The following is an 18,203-nucleotide window of genomic DNA, read 5'->3' on the forward strand; positions in this document are numbered from 1 at the left end:
TGTTTCAATAAATTTAATTTGAAAGAAACTAATAGATACCAAGTTTTCTAGGATTTATCTCATTGAGTCAGAATACAAACTTACATTGCAAATATAAAATGGAAACAAAAATAGTTATGAATCTTGTATTTTTTCCAATCAACATGTATATTGTAAGGCATTTTTAAAAATATCGATTTTAGTATTTGTGGTGCTACAGTATTATTTTTGATTTATGTTAATCATTTTTGTCATTAAGGTTTTGATTCCGTTACAAGTAATAGAGTTAAAAAGAAAAGGATAAATAAGCAGATGATATTTTATTTCCATGATCTCTACAAAATAAAACTGAAGACAAAACTGTCCCTGAAATAATTAACGAGTATATTAATAAAGAATACAGAAGTGATAGTGTAAATGTAACAGGTTAAATGTAAATGGTTTGAATTTAAATTAAAAATTAAATTTGAATTAGAATTTTCTTCATTATGGACTAGTACTTAGAATACCAAATAATGGGAAGGCGATCGGGTTGGGGTGGGGGAAAGAGGGAGCTCCTTGAGATATATTAAATGCTCTGAAAAGTATACGGGATTTAAATAGGTTACATGATTATTTAATGTAAACTTTATATGTCTCTTTTGTTGACCGTAAGAGAATTAATTTTAGGCAATATCCTATAAAATAGCTTTAATTATATTTCAAAACTCTGCTAATGTGTAAGATAAAATTATTTAGATATCATGGAACATGGCAATCTAACTATACAGTATGAAGTGCTTCATGTTTACATGTATAACTTAAGTCACATTATTATTGAAAATATATATAATTTCAGCAGGAAATAACTTCCATATATCGGCAAAGTACAAGAATGGAGATCTGGTGCTGACTCCTACCGGTTTCTCAAAGCTTCCAATTTATGTAATGATAAGACCTTTACAAAGTAAATGGATGATATTTACTGGAAAACAGTTCATTATAGAGGGCATTCTACAGTACAAATCTCCTACCATTCAAGTCGTGGAGTACAAGAAAAACCGTACACAACTCTTTTACAAAATCCAAGGTACGTTCTGGAAGCTACTGCTACAGTTATACATTGTCTGTTTTTTTTTTCCTTCTTTTTTCCGAGCACTCATACGATAAAAACAGGCAAGTTTACATCATTATGTATAAAAGTACATACACATAATCATATACCTGAGTGTGAGTAATCATTAAAAACAGCAGAAGTCTTCCGAAAGAAAATAGCAAGGTAAATATGTAAAAGTGCGAGTGTCAACAATTTAGTAAAAATTGTTCTTTAATGAAAAATCTAGTAAAACTGATATGTATTGGACGACAGCTGAAGTTTTTGTATGAGTTATACAGTTACATATTTAGATTTAAACAAAAAAAAATCATTATGTTACACAGAAATAAATGAATATTTTGAAACATCTGAGAGTAAAGGAATATCGTTAAATTTGTCAGATAATTTGTTTACATTTTGTGCTGAAAATATGTCTTTTTTTTTTTTTTTTTTTTGAACACTTTTTGTACATAAAATAATAAACTATTCAACTAACCGCAAGTTAGACAAAGAAAAATCTTTATGTATCTGAAAATCAGGTAAAGCTTTTTTTATATTGTAAAGGACATCCATTTTCTCATATATAAGAAGAATGTTATTTAAATTCGAAGAGAGATATGATTCATAATATGAACAATTGACGGTTTTTATTTTAAAGATTGATTTCTCGCTTCCACAGTACACGTAATGGAATCAAATGAAGGTGACACAAAGAATGTATCATGGACTAATAATGCGTTTCCTCTGAGTGAAATGTATGAAATAATCCACACATACGACGGTTTAGAAAGGCCAATCCTTCGTGCAAGTGAGGATAATAAATCAATATATGATCCTTCGAAATACGCCTACCCCAGTTCAACATTTTACTTTAGAAACATAGGTTTTAAGATAAAGAACATAACAACAAGGGATGCTGGATTCTATTCCGGATGTACTGTGAAAAATGAGAGCGGATGTACTGCGAAAAATGAAACCGGAAAAATGAGTCCTGGTGTGGAGGAGGCGTTGTGCTTGTGGTAAAACGTTGTCAGTTACACCCTGAAATAATGTTTGTTTGCCCTCACCCGACTCAAGGTACTAATAAACAAATTTGGGTTGGTAGGTACATGTCGGTGGGAATTTTTTCCCCCAGACAATTTCAATATCAATGCTAAATTTTCAAAAAAATATTAAAATAGAATTAAAATACTTGTTCACGGGATGAGAATATTCCGGAATGAAAAGAAAAAAAATGTCGTTTCCTGGAGGTTAAAAAGTTTTAAGTCAGGCCATATTTAGCCAGTTGGTCGGGAGAGGGCAAACGAGCATTTTTTTTAAAAAGATGGTCTTATTTTTTCCTTAGTTAACATAGTTGTAATTTAAGGATATTTGATCCTCAGCCAGTAAGGATAACTCTTTAATTTATTATTTTATTTAAAAAGTCTTAAAATAAAGCTTGAAATTGAGATCTTTTTTGTGCAAAAATTTTCATTTTATGCATCTCAATATGATTCAAGCTTCTTTGATGTCTGAGAAACAGTCCTGTAAAAAATTGACATTTGTACCCAATAAAAGAAAAAAATGAATTCTTTTTAGAGAAATGGAATTTCTATTAGTCTAGTATTAGATAACTATGCTTGTTAGCATGGTATGAAATTAGATGGAATACGTGATATCTAGCAATGATAGCACAAGCTTTTTACATTATGTATTATATAAAAATTGAAGTAAAGAGAAGAACTAAAATACTCTATAAGCATAAAAAAGGTGCTATTTTCTCCACATACCTGGATACCTATATTTTTTTTTATCTTAAATTATATTTGTTGATCAATTTTCAATTAGAAAATACATAGGTGATGTTTTTATTCGCATTTCCTGAAAATATATTTGAGATTTTATAATTTTCCCTATATATTATGATTAACAATAATTATGAACTTTGAAGAAATACCATGGGTAAATTCACGTTACTATGTGAAATCAGAGACTTTTTTGTGAGCATTTTCCATTATTTAAAAGCTAATTCTCAGAACCTGAGGATCGGACTACCTTAGGATTCAACTATACTGAAATTGTACGTTTTGCAATTTTTGTTAGTTTTATTTCACGTATTTTAGTGGCAGAATAAAAGTAAAATTGACACATTAATGAAAGCAAAAATTGGTATAATACAAGAAAAAGTATCACCACAAGCAAAATCAAAAATATATTCTCCGTTTGAGACTAAATGAATATCAAAATTTTGCCTTAATAAGTAGATTCTTTACATTTAAAACTTTTTTCCAGAATTTTTTTTGAAAATCTTTGTTTTATTCTAATGGAAGAAATAGTTTTCTCGCATAATCACTGGTGTTAGATTGACCTGTCCAGTGTGAGACAGCAGTGTGAGATTTTTCTGTCTTACACTGTGTATAAATACGCTGCGAACAGTAACGTAAACATTCCTTCTGATAGAACGCTTGTAATAATGTTTTAAAAAATCACATAAACTTAAAATGAAAATATCTAATTAATATAATCAAACTTGTTTTCATTCAAAAGATTGTCGTATTTTCACTTTCTAAATGGCACTATTTGTTTGTCGCGGAAGGATTCTTATAAAATGTTACGCTATCGTTTGTTTTTAAAATCCAGTTTATATAACTCAGAATGATTTGAGTGTACTGAAATTTATTTTCTGAGTTTACACAAATGTGTAAACCATTTTCAGGTACGAATTCTTTGATAGTGTATTTAGATTTTTAATTGGATGCTAAACTAATTTTTTTTTTCAATGGTGATGACATCATTGACATGACGTTATTTTGGATAAAATAATGCGAGAAAAATAATCATTCATTACATACTCGTGTGGGATAGTGAAATTCCACCTCATGGCCAAGATTCATGGTCTAGGACTCGGCAAAGCCTCGTCCTAGACCGTGAATCTTGTCCCCTCTGTGGAATTTCACTATCCCACACTCGTAGTAATGAATGATTCTATTAGTATCACCCGAGTACCAAAAAATTACCAAAAGCATAATGAAAATTATATACTGCATTTTCTAATGGGCTAAATCAATTCTTTTGGCTTAATAATGCTTTTTTCCACAGAGTTGATTATTGGCTATTAATTCAATGATTATACCTTTTTAAACATCTGAATTTGAAGATTTATTTCAGAATACAGTGAAAACTTGCTAACATGAAAGCCCATGGTTCGCAGAGATTCAGTTTCTTTTAAGGAGATTCTATATAGCCATATAGGAAAGTGTAAAGATATAAAAAGAATCGGGGAAATATATAACGTCCTTATAACCGAGATGTCCGTATATTTGATTACTTTATACGCTAGTTTTACAGTAGATTTTTCGACATTCTCACGAATGTAGCTACATCTATTCGAACAATGGAAAAAAAAACACATTTTTTTTAATTCCTATTTTAATTTCTAGGAAATCCAACTAAACCAGTGATAACAGGAAATCTGACTCTCAAAACAGGAGAAAACGCATCAGTGACCTGCTATAGTAATTCCACTTCAGTTCCATCCTATTATAAAGAGTTCCCTCCCTTGTCATACATATGGTACATCAACAACACATTGGTAGGAAAAACTAGGGAAAATACGTACAGATTTCCCATAGCGAAGGGCGATAAATACAGCTATGTTTCATGTCAAGCAAAGGAAACCCTCATATCTGAGAAAAGTAAACGGCTGCAAATCATACCACTCTGTAAGTTTTTTTTTTTTTTTTTTTTTTTTTTTTTTTTTTTTTGAGAAAATTTATAGAGAGCTTAGCTTTTTTGTAAGCCTATTGATTAAAAAAAAAAATCTTACAACAGAATCAAAATCTCAAAAGTTATTAGATAAATTACATGTACAAGTTTTCATGTCCACTCAATCCAAAATAATCGGCAAATTAGGAAGAAATGTAAACATTATATTTTAGTCTTTTTTAAATTTTCATAATCAGTGAAGACCATATGACAATGGCTTTTTCTGAATTGATGAAACATTCAGACCCAGTTTCTGATGTATATTTAAAAGTTCACTTTACAGTATTTCAAACTAATAATATAATAAATTGTAATGCGATGAAAATACATGTACATGTATTACTTTCAGACGGTCCGGATCTAGAAGACATGAAGATTTCACCATTGATCAGTGACAACATAACTGTACGTGACGGTGACATCTTTGGTCCGTATGTCTGCTCAGTGGACTGTAATCCACCATGCAGTATTCAATGGAAATACATGGAACCATCCGGAAAGTTTGTTAATGCCACGACCAAAGGACAAACATCAAAGCTATTTCCGGAACAACGAGTGCACAAAAACAAACATGGACTGTTCCAGTGTGTTGCACAAGGTTCAGATTGCAAACTGGAAACAATTACAATAAATTTAGATATTCAATGTACGTGGTTTTTGTGATTTGTTGAATAGGTAGATATCTAATTTTGGTTAATCAGTCTGGTGTACTGTCTGTCATTGAGATAGCTATTCATACTAGAAACACCATCTGCAATACCAATTCTGTTGTACGATTTGAAGAATGTGGATCTTCTCAATATTACTAAAATTTATCATGCATTTTGATTTGTAATTCAAGATATGTATAAAGAATTCAGCTTACAAATCCAATTCATCAATTTAAATCGTAAAGAATTGAAGATTTTGGCCTTTTTATTGTCTTTCTGAATAACTTTGGAGCAAAATTGGCAAAAGTATCCGTTAATAAATGGATTATTTTTTTTTTATATACATATACGTTTTATTTTCTCAATGTTTTCAGATTTGTCTACACCGAAGGTATTTATAAATGGATTAGCTGCTTCAAATGTGTCAAACATACCGGAAAATGAACCCCTGCAATTGTCATGTCTTGTGGAGGGAAATCCCGTCCCAGCCGTGACCATCAGCAGGGACAGTGCAAACAACGTCCTCGTGAACAGTGTGGGTTACTGGTCAAATTATGCATCTATTGAAAAAGCCCAGTGTGCCGATACAGACACCTACAGGTGTGAAGGGACGTCAAAAGAAATCCAAAGCAAATCTACAACATTTACCATCAATATTGTTTGTAAGTATTGTTGTACATATAATATTTAAGAGAGAGAGAGAGTAAGAGGTATGGATTCATGCATTACTAGTACCTTTTTCTTTTTCAGGTAAACCTCGGTTTGACAAACGTTTAGAGTTCAAATCAACATACCAAGTAGAACATCTACCTACAGTAATAACTGTCGATGTTCCTGTTATCTCCTATCCTAAACCGATTTCTGTCAAATGGCTCGGGTCGGTTCCTACGGAGGCTTTCTTTACCACGATATCTAGAGGAAATGATTTTTTTCATCATTGGCTATACAGCACAATCCCTATTTATAATGGCAGCTTTCTTGGAAACTATACTCTCTATGGCGATGACATCGAATTAGCAAGCATTAGGATAATAGGTTTTCGTTTTATTCATTTACTGTATACAGGGTTATTTGCACTCTTTTACATCAACAAACTGTTTTGTTCCGTTTTAAATTCGCCCATTCACATGTCTGTTTAAGAAATTCTACTGACTTCTTTGAAATCGCCACATCTTAAATTCGCCAACTTGTGACTCATGTGAAAGAGGCGAAAATGAAACGGAGGTGAAAATTTCCCTGTATATAGATTTTTTTTCATTTTTTAATGAACTTTTCAACAATTATAACATTAAAACAAATATATACCATGTGCAATGAGGGATAAATGGAATATAAAGTGTCTATCTTTACGACGGAAAAATACATATAATTTTTAATAGGAGGGACTTTTAAAGATTAACAAGCATTCTGAGAGTATTGCATTAGGAATATTAGTCCCCTACCGGCAAATGTAATCTGGTTCCCGTTAAAAATTGAAAATGCCATAATTCCGTCAAAAATGAATGAAGTTGAACGAAATACAAAGTTCTTCTATAACTCATCAAGGTAAAGTTACATAGCAAAAATCAGCTCAATATCTGCAAGCGTTGATGAAAAAATTGCGGGAAACCCTGAAAAATTGAAAAGGTCGTAATTCCGTAAAAAATCATTGAAGTGGAACAAAATGCAAACTTGATCTGTAACTCATCAAGATACACTCACATACTAAAATTCAGCTCAATATCTGCAAGCGTTTAGAAAAAAAAAGTGCGGAAAATCAAGTGGGACAGACTGAGAGACAGACAGACAGGGGAACAGACAGATTCAGAGGAAACCTATAGTCCCCTCCGGTTTCACCGGTAGGGGACTAAAAAGATACAATTCTAAATGTTCACTTTTATTGAATGTTTATGAATTTTTAAAAATTCGAAAAAAAATGTTAAGATGATTGATTGATTTCTATATGGACGTATTACATTTTGATTTTTTAAAAAACATTACAGAAGTAAAATCAAGCTCTCCAGAGTCTGTATTGATACCACAGGAGGTGTGGATTTCTTTAATTGGTACCCTCGCTTTTTATCCACATTGATGACCGTAGTTATTATCATACAGAAATGTAAGTATAGTATAATAGAAGTAAGGCCAAAATAAAATTATTGTTTGTTTGGAATTGCCTCTCGTCTCATTGAAATGACTACTCCTGGAAAAATTTTTTTGACGAAAAACAAGATTTTTTTATTCAATCAATTGTTGGCCTGTTACCACATGTGCCACCCAATCACTTCATAAGTGTAGGATTTAAGCATAACTGGGTTCGTGGTTGATCGGAGATACCCTTTACAAAAGGGCAGAAAATAATGTACGTGTTCATTCCTTTTCGAGATTTTTATCATCAATTTTTAATTTAACTTAAATTTTGAAAAAAAAAAAAATCATTTCACTCCCTCCCTCCTGGGTCTAAAACCTCCCAGGCGGCAATTCCAAACAAACGATTTTTTAAGGATAGCCTAAGAGGAATTATAGATACAAGAATTATAATTTTATTTCGTACTGATAGCCTTGATCAATGAATCATCATTATATTCAATGGGTCGTTTTGAAATTTTTAATTAGCCCCATTCAGAAGACAAACTACCCAGCCACAAGTAAGTCCAGAGACGGTTAACACAGAGAATCAAGCTACTTATGATGTAACAACAGAACCACGTGAAAGACAAGAAATTAATGGTGAATACGAAACTTTGCCTATTGGAGAAAAGGGGAAAACCAGAATGACCAACTTTGGCCAGTTTATGATGGACTGTAGTGATGACAGCCAAGATCAAGGATATCCCTATGAAAACCTCAAGTCGACAAGGAAATCCCAATGAAAACCTCAAGTCGACAAGGATCTCTCTATGAAAATCCCCAGTCAACAGTGTTGAGAAAAAAAAAAATTACATATATTCACAAAATAATGATATCTCTGTATTCAGAAAAATGCAGCTCATTTTTTTTTTAAAGAAAGGAAATTTATTACAATTTAAGATGAACAATTCTTAGAGGAAACGTGTAGAATCTTTAGATTTATCTGATGATTTATCGTTAAACATTTGTTAATCTTTTAATTATCTGATCAAAGCAATTTAGTGGAACATATGCTATACTGATTACTTTTAATAAGGTAGCAACTGCAGTTTGTTTGTAAATCTCTTAACAATTTCATGCTGACCTGGACATAGTTTTCTATTTTACCTAACTCAACTGAGTCGAAAGCTCGTGGGCTTTTTTGATCAATGTGTTGTTGTTTTTTTGTTTTTTTTTTTATCAAAGGTTTGCATGTCCATTATTTTGACTACCCCGGATTCACTGAGCCAATTTCAACTGAACTTGGAACATAGAATTATGAAGTATATAGGATTAAAATTTTTCAAATTAAGGGCAATACCCCTAACGAGAACAGAAAATGTAATGAAATAGAATGAGTAATAGTGGATTGAAATAGTTTTGAATTACCCAATAAAATCATTTTATATGTAGCCAATCGGTATTGACATTTCAGCCAACCAAATGTTTAGAATTGTTAACCAATGTTGGAATCCAGAGGAGCACAACAAAGAAAGCAATGTTCTTATCAGTAAAGAATAAAAGTCAGCTATTTATAAATTTAGAAAGTCTTCCTGATTAGAAATTGATACTGTTTATTTTACCTAAACTATAAAAAATTCTTTGCAGGACGACGTGAGACACCATATCAAACTTTCACACCAACGTAAAAAGATCATTAAAGGGATTTCTCACGTCTCAATTTATTTTTAATATGACCAAGTTCACATGTTATTTAAATCATATATTTAAAATTCTTTGCTAGATAATTAATATTTTTGATGTTTCAGCGATTCAAAGTTTCAATTTCTCAATATGCATATTTTGATCGCCGATGTTACGCGCCATTGCTCTGACGTCATAGGTGTCAATCCTGGTCAAGCGAAGTACTTATTGTGTATACAAAAGGGTTCATTTGTTACAAACCTATTAGAAAAGAATTAAGTGATAATTAGATAACTGACAGCTAGTGAGGTATAATTTGTGGCTTTAGGATGCACAAATGTGCACAAGAAAGGTTTTAGAAAGATTTTTCCACCATATATCTTAGATTTGGCCGAGAAATGAAAGAGGGGCATTTTCCGCAAACGCAACGATGTTTATCTTCATTCAGAACAATCGTTTATGCCCGATCACGAATTTTCTGTACTATAAAATATTTTTATATATGTTTAAGGGAAATATATTTTCAATACACATTTTTTTAAAAGTCGCACAGGATCTAGTAGGAATATTGCGAACTTAGTTACGTAATGGCGTTCGGCGCCATTGAACAGTTGAAGAAGTGTAACTTCTAGTATATGATATTCACTGCTGGAACATATAGAAGATATTCAGGATTTATTTATATATAAATAATTGAAATAATAAAGAAGTAGAATATAAAATTCCCAAATTTATAAATATTTACGAAATTAAACTTTACAAATTCGTTCTATTCAGTAGAAGTCCCGGGTTGTCAATTGCTCCGTCTTCGGTGTCATCTCCTATTGTCGGTATATTTTCTGGTTATTTCCCTCTGCTAGACGTTCATACATAAAATATTGACCGTCCACAACCAAAGGAATAACATAACTGAAATGTCCGTGAATTAATAATTGGTCTTCGCTTTGTGCAAAATTTCATAATTTTTACCCTAACAACTTTGCCATACCTGTCTATACGATATATTATTGTTCATGCATATAGGAGACACTTAAAATGAGTTGCCAAAATAATTACTCATTTGCAAAATACTGACAAAAATCCAGCAAATAAAAATAATAAAACATTCTCGTATAGAAAAAGTATTTTACAAGTCACCGAGAAATTGATTTAATATCTTATCATTTCTTCTTGGAGGAAAGATTGTTCAAACACTGGAATCCAAATGAGCAGTAAAAAAAAAATTAGTCCTATACATCTTTTTGTTAAGAACTATGAACTTTCAATACTATGTGTAGATGAGCATCGGTCTGAAATGAAGATCCCTATTATTATTTTCAATTATAATAATTCCATGCAGAATGCCTTCATACATTATTTTAAACTTTACTTTAAGTTTAATGTTATAATTACCTAAAACCTTTTTTAAAGTTGGTCATGGTCTGAAAAAAAATTACACATGTAATAAATCCAAACACAAATGGAACTTTACCGTCGGAACTCAAATATGTTCATATGATATAATGCATGCCGAGGTTCGAGAAAAAAAAAACATTTCCCTAGTTCTGCGATTTGAACACCTAGTTTTTAGAAATGTAATGAGATATGAAAATAACGAACAGAATCCAATCTCGAAAGTCCAAGCAAACAAGGACCTCAAAATTTAGAGGTGGGATCAGGTACCATGGAGGAGTGAGCATCCCTTGCCGACTGGTCACATCTGCCGTGTGCTCCTTTTCATGATTGGATAATAACGGAGAAATCCGAAGACAGTTGCGTGCATAAATAATGGCATAAAAATAAGTATGAAAACGTCAATCAGCATTTGACTCAATGATAGCTTGTATGTGCTGACAAGGTCATTGTGTCGACCGTAAATCTTGCAAAAAGCTGACTTCAAACGAAGCTGTTGATATCCTTATTCCATCAATTTGTTTGTCAATAGCTTGCCTCGTTTTAAGAATTGTTAATACGTACAGCATGCTCTACGTGTCGAATCAACTGAGAGACATAAACCCCATATGCAGGATATAGGGGTATATTGCTACATCAGTAAGGGAAGTTGACGATAGAAAAGTTGAAGTCACCACGTTTATCATAAAGCTTTGTTGTTAGGTTACCATTAAAGTCTTTTTCTAGTAAAATATCTAAATATGAAACAGATGTGTCAGAATATGTGGTATCTTTTATTTCAAGCTCACTGGGATATATTGAGTCGACATACGAATTAAAGTAATTATTGTAAATTGATAATACGTCGTCGATATATCGAAATGTCGAGTCGAAGGCGACAGCAGTTGTTTTCTTCTTCTCATGTGGAGGTTTTTAATAAATTGTGCTTCATATAAATACAAAAATAGGTCTGCAAATAAGGGAGCGCAATTGGTTCCCATGGGAATTCCAACAGATTGTTGGAAGACCTGATCCCCAAAACCTACATATTGTCAATCAGAAACTCAAGAATCTTTTTAATATCAACATCAGTGTACTTGTGTGTACAATCAGAGTGTTTTTTAACAAAATAATTCTGTAAATGATCAATGACAAGGTAAGTATATTTATGAGTTCCATTTTTATTGAAAAAGCAGCTGTCCATGATGTCAAAAAGCCTGGATATACAAAATACAACCATTATAATTGTGTTGTAAAAACAATTATAATGTACAGTTGAAAATAACGTACAGTGATCGATCTCATAAATCCTGTTAGCAATAAGAGTCATGAACAGTGCAAAATACCATGGTTATCGACCTTGTATCTGTTGCCGTCCAGGGGTTTCTTCCCTTATGCAACTTGTGGGTCTCCCAAGTCTGTATATTGGACAAAAGAACTCTGAGTCAGGATTAAAATGTATAAAAATTTATTATTGCTTGTTTTTAATTTGCATAATCTCTTTGAATGATTATCCCTATTTCTTGCTCCCGTAGAAATATTATTTCTCTCCCAATTAGAAATGGGAATAAAATATTCTCAATGGAAGAATAAAGTTGTAGGGAATTATAAATAAATTTACAAAAGTATAAAAGTATTTCCCAAAAATACTGGGAGTCCCTTCACAATACAATTGATAGTTATGGGAGAGTTATTTCACCTCCCACTAATTTTCTCCCACAGAACAATTCAATATAATTATTAAAAGTAAAAATAAAATATTATCCCAAAATTCATCAGCTCCCACTAATTAATTAATGTTCAATAGTAATTACCCAGCGGCTCTCGCTCCCAGACATGCTGGCGATACGAGTTGTAAAGCCGAAGTGGCAAAAACTTACAAACTGGCTAGTCGATCGATCTGCGCTGGCTTATATAGGCGTCGGGCTCGATTGTCGTGACGTCACGACAAAGTGAAAATACCCGCCATCTTTGTCATAGCAAAGAAGCTTTGATATGCTGCCATGCCGATCGGACCGACGAAAGGAATCACGCGCCCAAGGGCGCGGATAATTACAGTTTGGTACATTTGGGACTTGTGCTGATGAACTTGTAAACATAAACAAAAGCAATCGTAAACAGCTAAAGCGTGTCTTGGAATGTAAGATGTCGAGGAATTTCGGGGTAACGCTAATTACTGACCTCGTCCCAATGATGAACATGGTAAATACACAATTGATGATGAAATAAACATATAATTAATAAAACATTTTATTTGTCGTTTTATAGTCCAGTATTTTAAAGGGAGTATTGTTTAACTTGTACTGTGTATTTCCACAGAAGGTGTTTCCCATAGTAGTGGGAATAATTAGGGAACCGTAACATAACCTTGACCTTTGATCTGCTCTTCAAAATAGCTCATATTGCCGGTATATTGCTTATTTTTAGCATTTAAGAGGCAAGTCAATGCTATTTAGTATGTGCACCATTTGTCATAATATATTTAAAAAATAACAGCATGACCTTTGGCCTACGTTACAAAATATGCTCCGGGTTGTTTAACTTATGTCTTTTGAATTTTGAGAGGCAGCATTTTGATCATTAACATTAATACATGTTTATTAGCTGATAACACTGTACATTGAAACTGTATGATATACAGTTAGTACACTAACTGATATTTAAATACCATGGAAATATATAGGGATCGTTATTCCAAAGTGGATCTTGTAGACTGACAATTATAGTAAAGATAGACTGAAATCTCTTTTAGAGGATTGTTGTTAACAAGTATAAATAAAATGATCAATAATTATTTCTAATAATTTCATTATTCATTTTAGCTTTGAGGGTTGGAGAATATTATTTCTTCTTGATTGTCAGATTCTATCGAAGTCTTACTATCTGAGGATTTTTTTTCTTTGAAAGGAAACGCATGAACTATAATGAACAGCTGACTACTCTTAGATTTATTTACATCCTTAATGAAACTATAAAGCAGGCGGCACACGCGTTCCTTGGAACACTCTAGTTAAAGTTAGAAAATTATCTAGTTTTGAAATGAATGCACATTTTTTGCGTTTGAATGCAAAAATGTCCACACGTACTTAAAAGAAATATAAGATTTTCTTCCTTCTTGCATATATTAAAGAAAATGAAAATGAACTATCCAGTTCCTGTTAACAAGTTTCTTATAATTGCATTGATGTAAGTGATGTTTAGAATAATTAAATAGTACCCAGTCAAACAACATTACATCTGTAACTTTTAAAGTGACCTAAGAACCCGAGAGTTTGCAAACTTAGTGTTATTAATAACAAGTTTATTTTACGACGTAAAAATTCCTTAAACTAAATTGGAAATAAAAATTGTCTCGTTTAAAGTCATCATTTCGTAAGTTCTATGGTCGATACAATGACCTTGTCAGCAAATACAATTTATCATTGAGTCAACAACTGACTGACATTTTTCATACTAATTCTTAGGCCATTATTTACACACTGAATTGTCGACGGATTTTTCCGTTATTTCCCGATTATGACAAGGAGCACACGGCGGGTGTGACCGGTCGGCAGGGGATGCTCACTCCTTCATGGCACCTGATCCCACCTCTGATGTTTTGGAGGTACGTGTTTGCTCTGCTCCTATTTTGTATTCTTTAATGGCCTTCTGAGGTTGAATACTGTTCGTTATCTCCATATTTTTCATTTTGGTAGATATTTCAGTGAATTCAAGAGCAAAACAGGCAAAAAAAAGTTAACTTTTTTATTCTAGGAGAAATGAGCTTGAATTTCTGTTCACATTTCTTTTGAACTAGTAAAAATTCCATTTTATAAACTTGGAATCCCTGCATCATTGAAAGAAAAAAATGATAAAATTCTATTCTCTGTCTAATTGCATACTGGCAACCACATGGAAGAAATTAATTGTGTTTAAAAGTTTGTTTGATAATTTTTTTTCTTAATTGTTAAAAAGGTTACAAAATAAGTTTCTCTATAACAAGGAAGATATCTATTTCATTTGTAGAATTATTATTATACGTTATAAAGAATAAACAAGCCTTTGATCTGAATCGAAGTGAGAATGGAACAGATATAAATTCAAGTATGCTTACTTATATTTACCGAATGTCATACGTTGTTAAATAAAGGAGTTCTTTATAACACAAGTAAATAAGTTAAAAAGCGCTCAGCTTAAGAAATAAATGTTTGTATGATTTAAAAGTTGTTACTCGTAAATGTTCTTTTTAATCAAATTTAAAAAAAAAAAGATCTTAGGGCACTGGGGACTTTTTTTAAAAAATGTTCTTTAAAAATCTTAATTCAGAAATGAAAAAAAAAAGTTTTGACTAATAGATTAGATATTTAAATTTTTAAATATTTAAAATTCAATTTCATTTTGAGCGTATATTTTTGAATCCAATTCATAATGGTAGAGTTATACGATCGTGCATTTATAATTAACTTCCTCCTCTTGAAGACAACAATAAATCTCGGAGGTGAATATGGTATATGTATCATAAATTCTCAAAATCTATTGTAGGTCTTTCTTAAAAAATTAATATTATATAGGATTCTATATAGGTTTATCTAAAAATGCATAATTTAAAACAATTAACTTTTAATGTGATTGTATATTTTGAATTTTTTTGTTCAAAAGTGATTTATATAAATAAGAACCAACAAAAAAATGGGGTGCCTTATTTTGATTTAGCTTTCGTTTTAGATTTAATTGTCTGTGTTTGAAAGAAATGTTTCAATTTAAATACACTGACTTGCAACCGATTCTCCAGCAGTTAATTCTTTATTTGAATAATTTTTTGCTGCAGTTTTCTAATTTGTTAGTTGTAATATGATAAAATAGTAAATGTACATTACCGAATGGCAACCTGCTCTCAATTTGCTTTGATGAAATATAAGGAAAGCGAACAATAATCATGATCAAAAGTCCAAATAATCAAAACAAATTGAGAGCAGGGCTATTGCAGACCCCTGAAAACTTCAGAGGTGGAATCAGGTGCCATATAGGAGTAAGCAATTCCTATCGACCGTTCACACCCGTCGTGAGCCCTTTATCTTGATTTGGTAAATGGATAAACCCTTACTCAGTTCAGTATGGAAATAATGGCTTAACATTTGTAGTCAACATTCGACCTAACGACAGATTGTATTTGCAACGATGATCATTGTATCGACTATAAAATATGCGGAATGTTGACTTTAAACGATTAAATTATTTATCAGTAGCCTGTATGGGTTTAAAAATTGATCGGAACGTGTTCTTGATCGAATCAACGGGAGACATTAAAATTGTATGCAGGTGACAATGGTATAACTTTTAGATAAAGAAGGAAATTGACTATAGAAAAATTGAATCCGTCATCTTTGTCACAAAGTTTTGCTGTTACTTTGCCCTCAGAATCATTTTCTAGTAAAACATCCAAGTATGAAAAAAATATGTCAGACTATTTGATGTCCTTGATTTCGATTTGTATGGAATATATAGAGGATGTTTAATGTTTGTAGTTGGATATGGAATTAATGCGTGCGAAGCACGGGTGAAAATATAAAAATAATTCTGTTTTGGGAAAAGAAATTCCATATTCAACTACAAAATATTGATTTTTCTGCTTATTCAATTTTCTTTGATCCCCCCTTTGCCTCTCTCTTTACATGTGTTATAGGCTGTGACCTCATAGTTGAGCGGTTGAGATGTCATAGCTTAAGGATTGTGAGATTGAAAACATTGTTAACATGGATTTCTAGAACATATTTGGAGAAACTTTCGAGGTTTATGTCTCTGTCAGGATGGTTAATTTACCCTCTCTATCATAACAAGCCATGGAGTATTTTTACAACAGTCTTCGTGAAGGGAAGGAAAATCTCGAGTTTTGCCTCACTATTGATATTCTTTTACAATATGAAAAAATATCACTTTGCTATTCTTTCATTCTGTGATAAACTATCACTTTTATCAACTGGGTTTTCCGTAGGTTTTTCGGTTATTGAAATGATAAAAATGGCGGGCGGCTTCCAAAAGGGCACACAATTTGCCTTGATAACTCCGCCTACAGTTGTCAAGATGGAATTTTTTTTATTTTGAAGATCAATTGTACATACATCGCATATATATCACACACATGTTGATTTTACTTGGATTTTGATTTTTGGTGATTTATAAGAAAAATACGAGTTGCATGTTGAATTAAGTCATTTCTATGCAAAATATGCTAATAGGGTACATTGATTTTGTTGGGATGTCACCTCCTACATTTATTAAAATAGGAAGTTCTTAAAAATAATCTGAGAAATATCAGTACTATTCACACAAAAGAAAACCCGTTTTGCTGTCATTGACAGCTTTCCCTTTGTTCCATAAAAAATACAGTATTTCACTGCTGAAAATGTTATGAATCAAGTTAATGTATGGAAAAAGCGTTGCCTTGTATGTTGGATTTTGATGTCAAGTATGAATTGCCTACCCACAGATAGTCTCTTAGTGCGTCCTTCCTTATTACATTTTGTGATGGTGTGCATAAACCATTTTACTATTCAGGGATATAAATTTTCATATGTTAGCATACATTTTATTGATATTCGGCAACTATAGAGTAGAATATGTGTCACTTATATTTCTTGTTTTTCTGCATGTGTCGACTATTTATAGCTGTTCTCAGTTGTAAGTAAACATATTGTTTATTTTCCTGAACATAGTATTTTTACTGATCCCACCTCTGGAATTTCCAGGGGTCCGTGCTTCATGCCCTCGTCACAGAATTTTAATTGTTTATAGATCTTTTGATATCATGTCTATTATGTTTCAATAAATTTAATTTGAAAGAAACTAATAGATACCAAGTTTTCTAGGATTTATCTCTTTGAGTCAGAATACAAACTTCTAATGCAAATATTAAATGGAAACAAAAATAGTTATGAATCTTGTATTTTTTCTTTTCAATCAACATGTATATTGTAAGGCATTTTTAAAAATATCGGTTTTAGGTATTTGTGGTGCTACAGTATTATTTTTGATTGATTCTAATCATTTTTGTACTTAAGGCTTTGATTCCGCTAAAAGTAATAGAGTTAAAAAGAAAAGAATAAATAAGCAGATGAATTTTTATTTGCATGATCTCTACAAAATAAAACTGAAGACAAAACTGTCCCTGAAATAATTAGCGAGTATATTAATAAAGAATACAGAAGTGATAGTGTCAATGTAACAGTTTAAATGTAAATGGATCGAATCTAAATTACAAATTAAATTTGAATTAGAATTTTCTTCATTATGGACTAGTACTTAGAATACCAAATAATGGGAAGGCGATCGGGATGGGATGGGGGAAAGAGGGGGTTCCCTGAGAAATATTTAATGTTCTAAAAAGTATATACGGGATTTATATAAATAGGTTAGATGATTATTTAATGTAAACTTCATATGTTTCTTTTGTTGAACGTAAGAGAATGTAATTTTAGGCAATATCCTATAAAATAGCTTTAATTAAATTTCAAATCTCTACTAGTGTGTAAGATATAATTATTTAGATGTCATTCAACATGGCAATCTAACTATAGTATGAAGTGTCTCATGCTTAAATGTATAATTTTAGTCACATTATTATTGAAAATATATTTAATTACAGCAGGAAATAAATTTTATATATCGGCAAAGGT

The 18,203-nt window shown here is 31.7% G+C and overlaps 1 protein-coding gene across 1 annotated transcript; it reads left to right on the forward strand.

Moving 5' to 3' along the window:
* Nucleotides 1-2,037: 2,037 nt before the first annotated feature.
* On the forward strand, nt 2,038-6,202 carry LOC133189230 (uncharacterized; the record flags this gene model as incomplete). The annotated part of the gene is made up of 5 exons (XM_061324632.1): nt 2,038-2,080; nt 4,474-4,755; nt 5,148-5,444; nt 5,823-6,048; nt 6,199-6,202. Coding segments are annotated over 5 exons (852 nt in total), but the record flags the coding sequence as incomplete, so codon positions are not given.
* Between the last annotated feature and the right edge of the window lie 12,001 nt (nt 6,203-18,203).

Source organism: Saccostrea echinata, unplaced genomic scaffold (genome assembly GCF_033153115.1).
Source record: "Saccostrea echinata isolate AGI-Se365-2 ecotype Australia unplaced genomic scaffold, CSIRO_AGI_Sech_v1 ptg000017l, whole genome shotgun sequence".
NCBI classification, from domain to species: domain Eukaryota; kingdom Metazoa; phylum Mollusca; class Bivalvia; order Ostreida; family Ostreidae; genus Saccostrea; species Saccostrea echinata.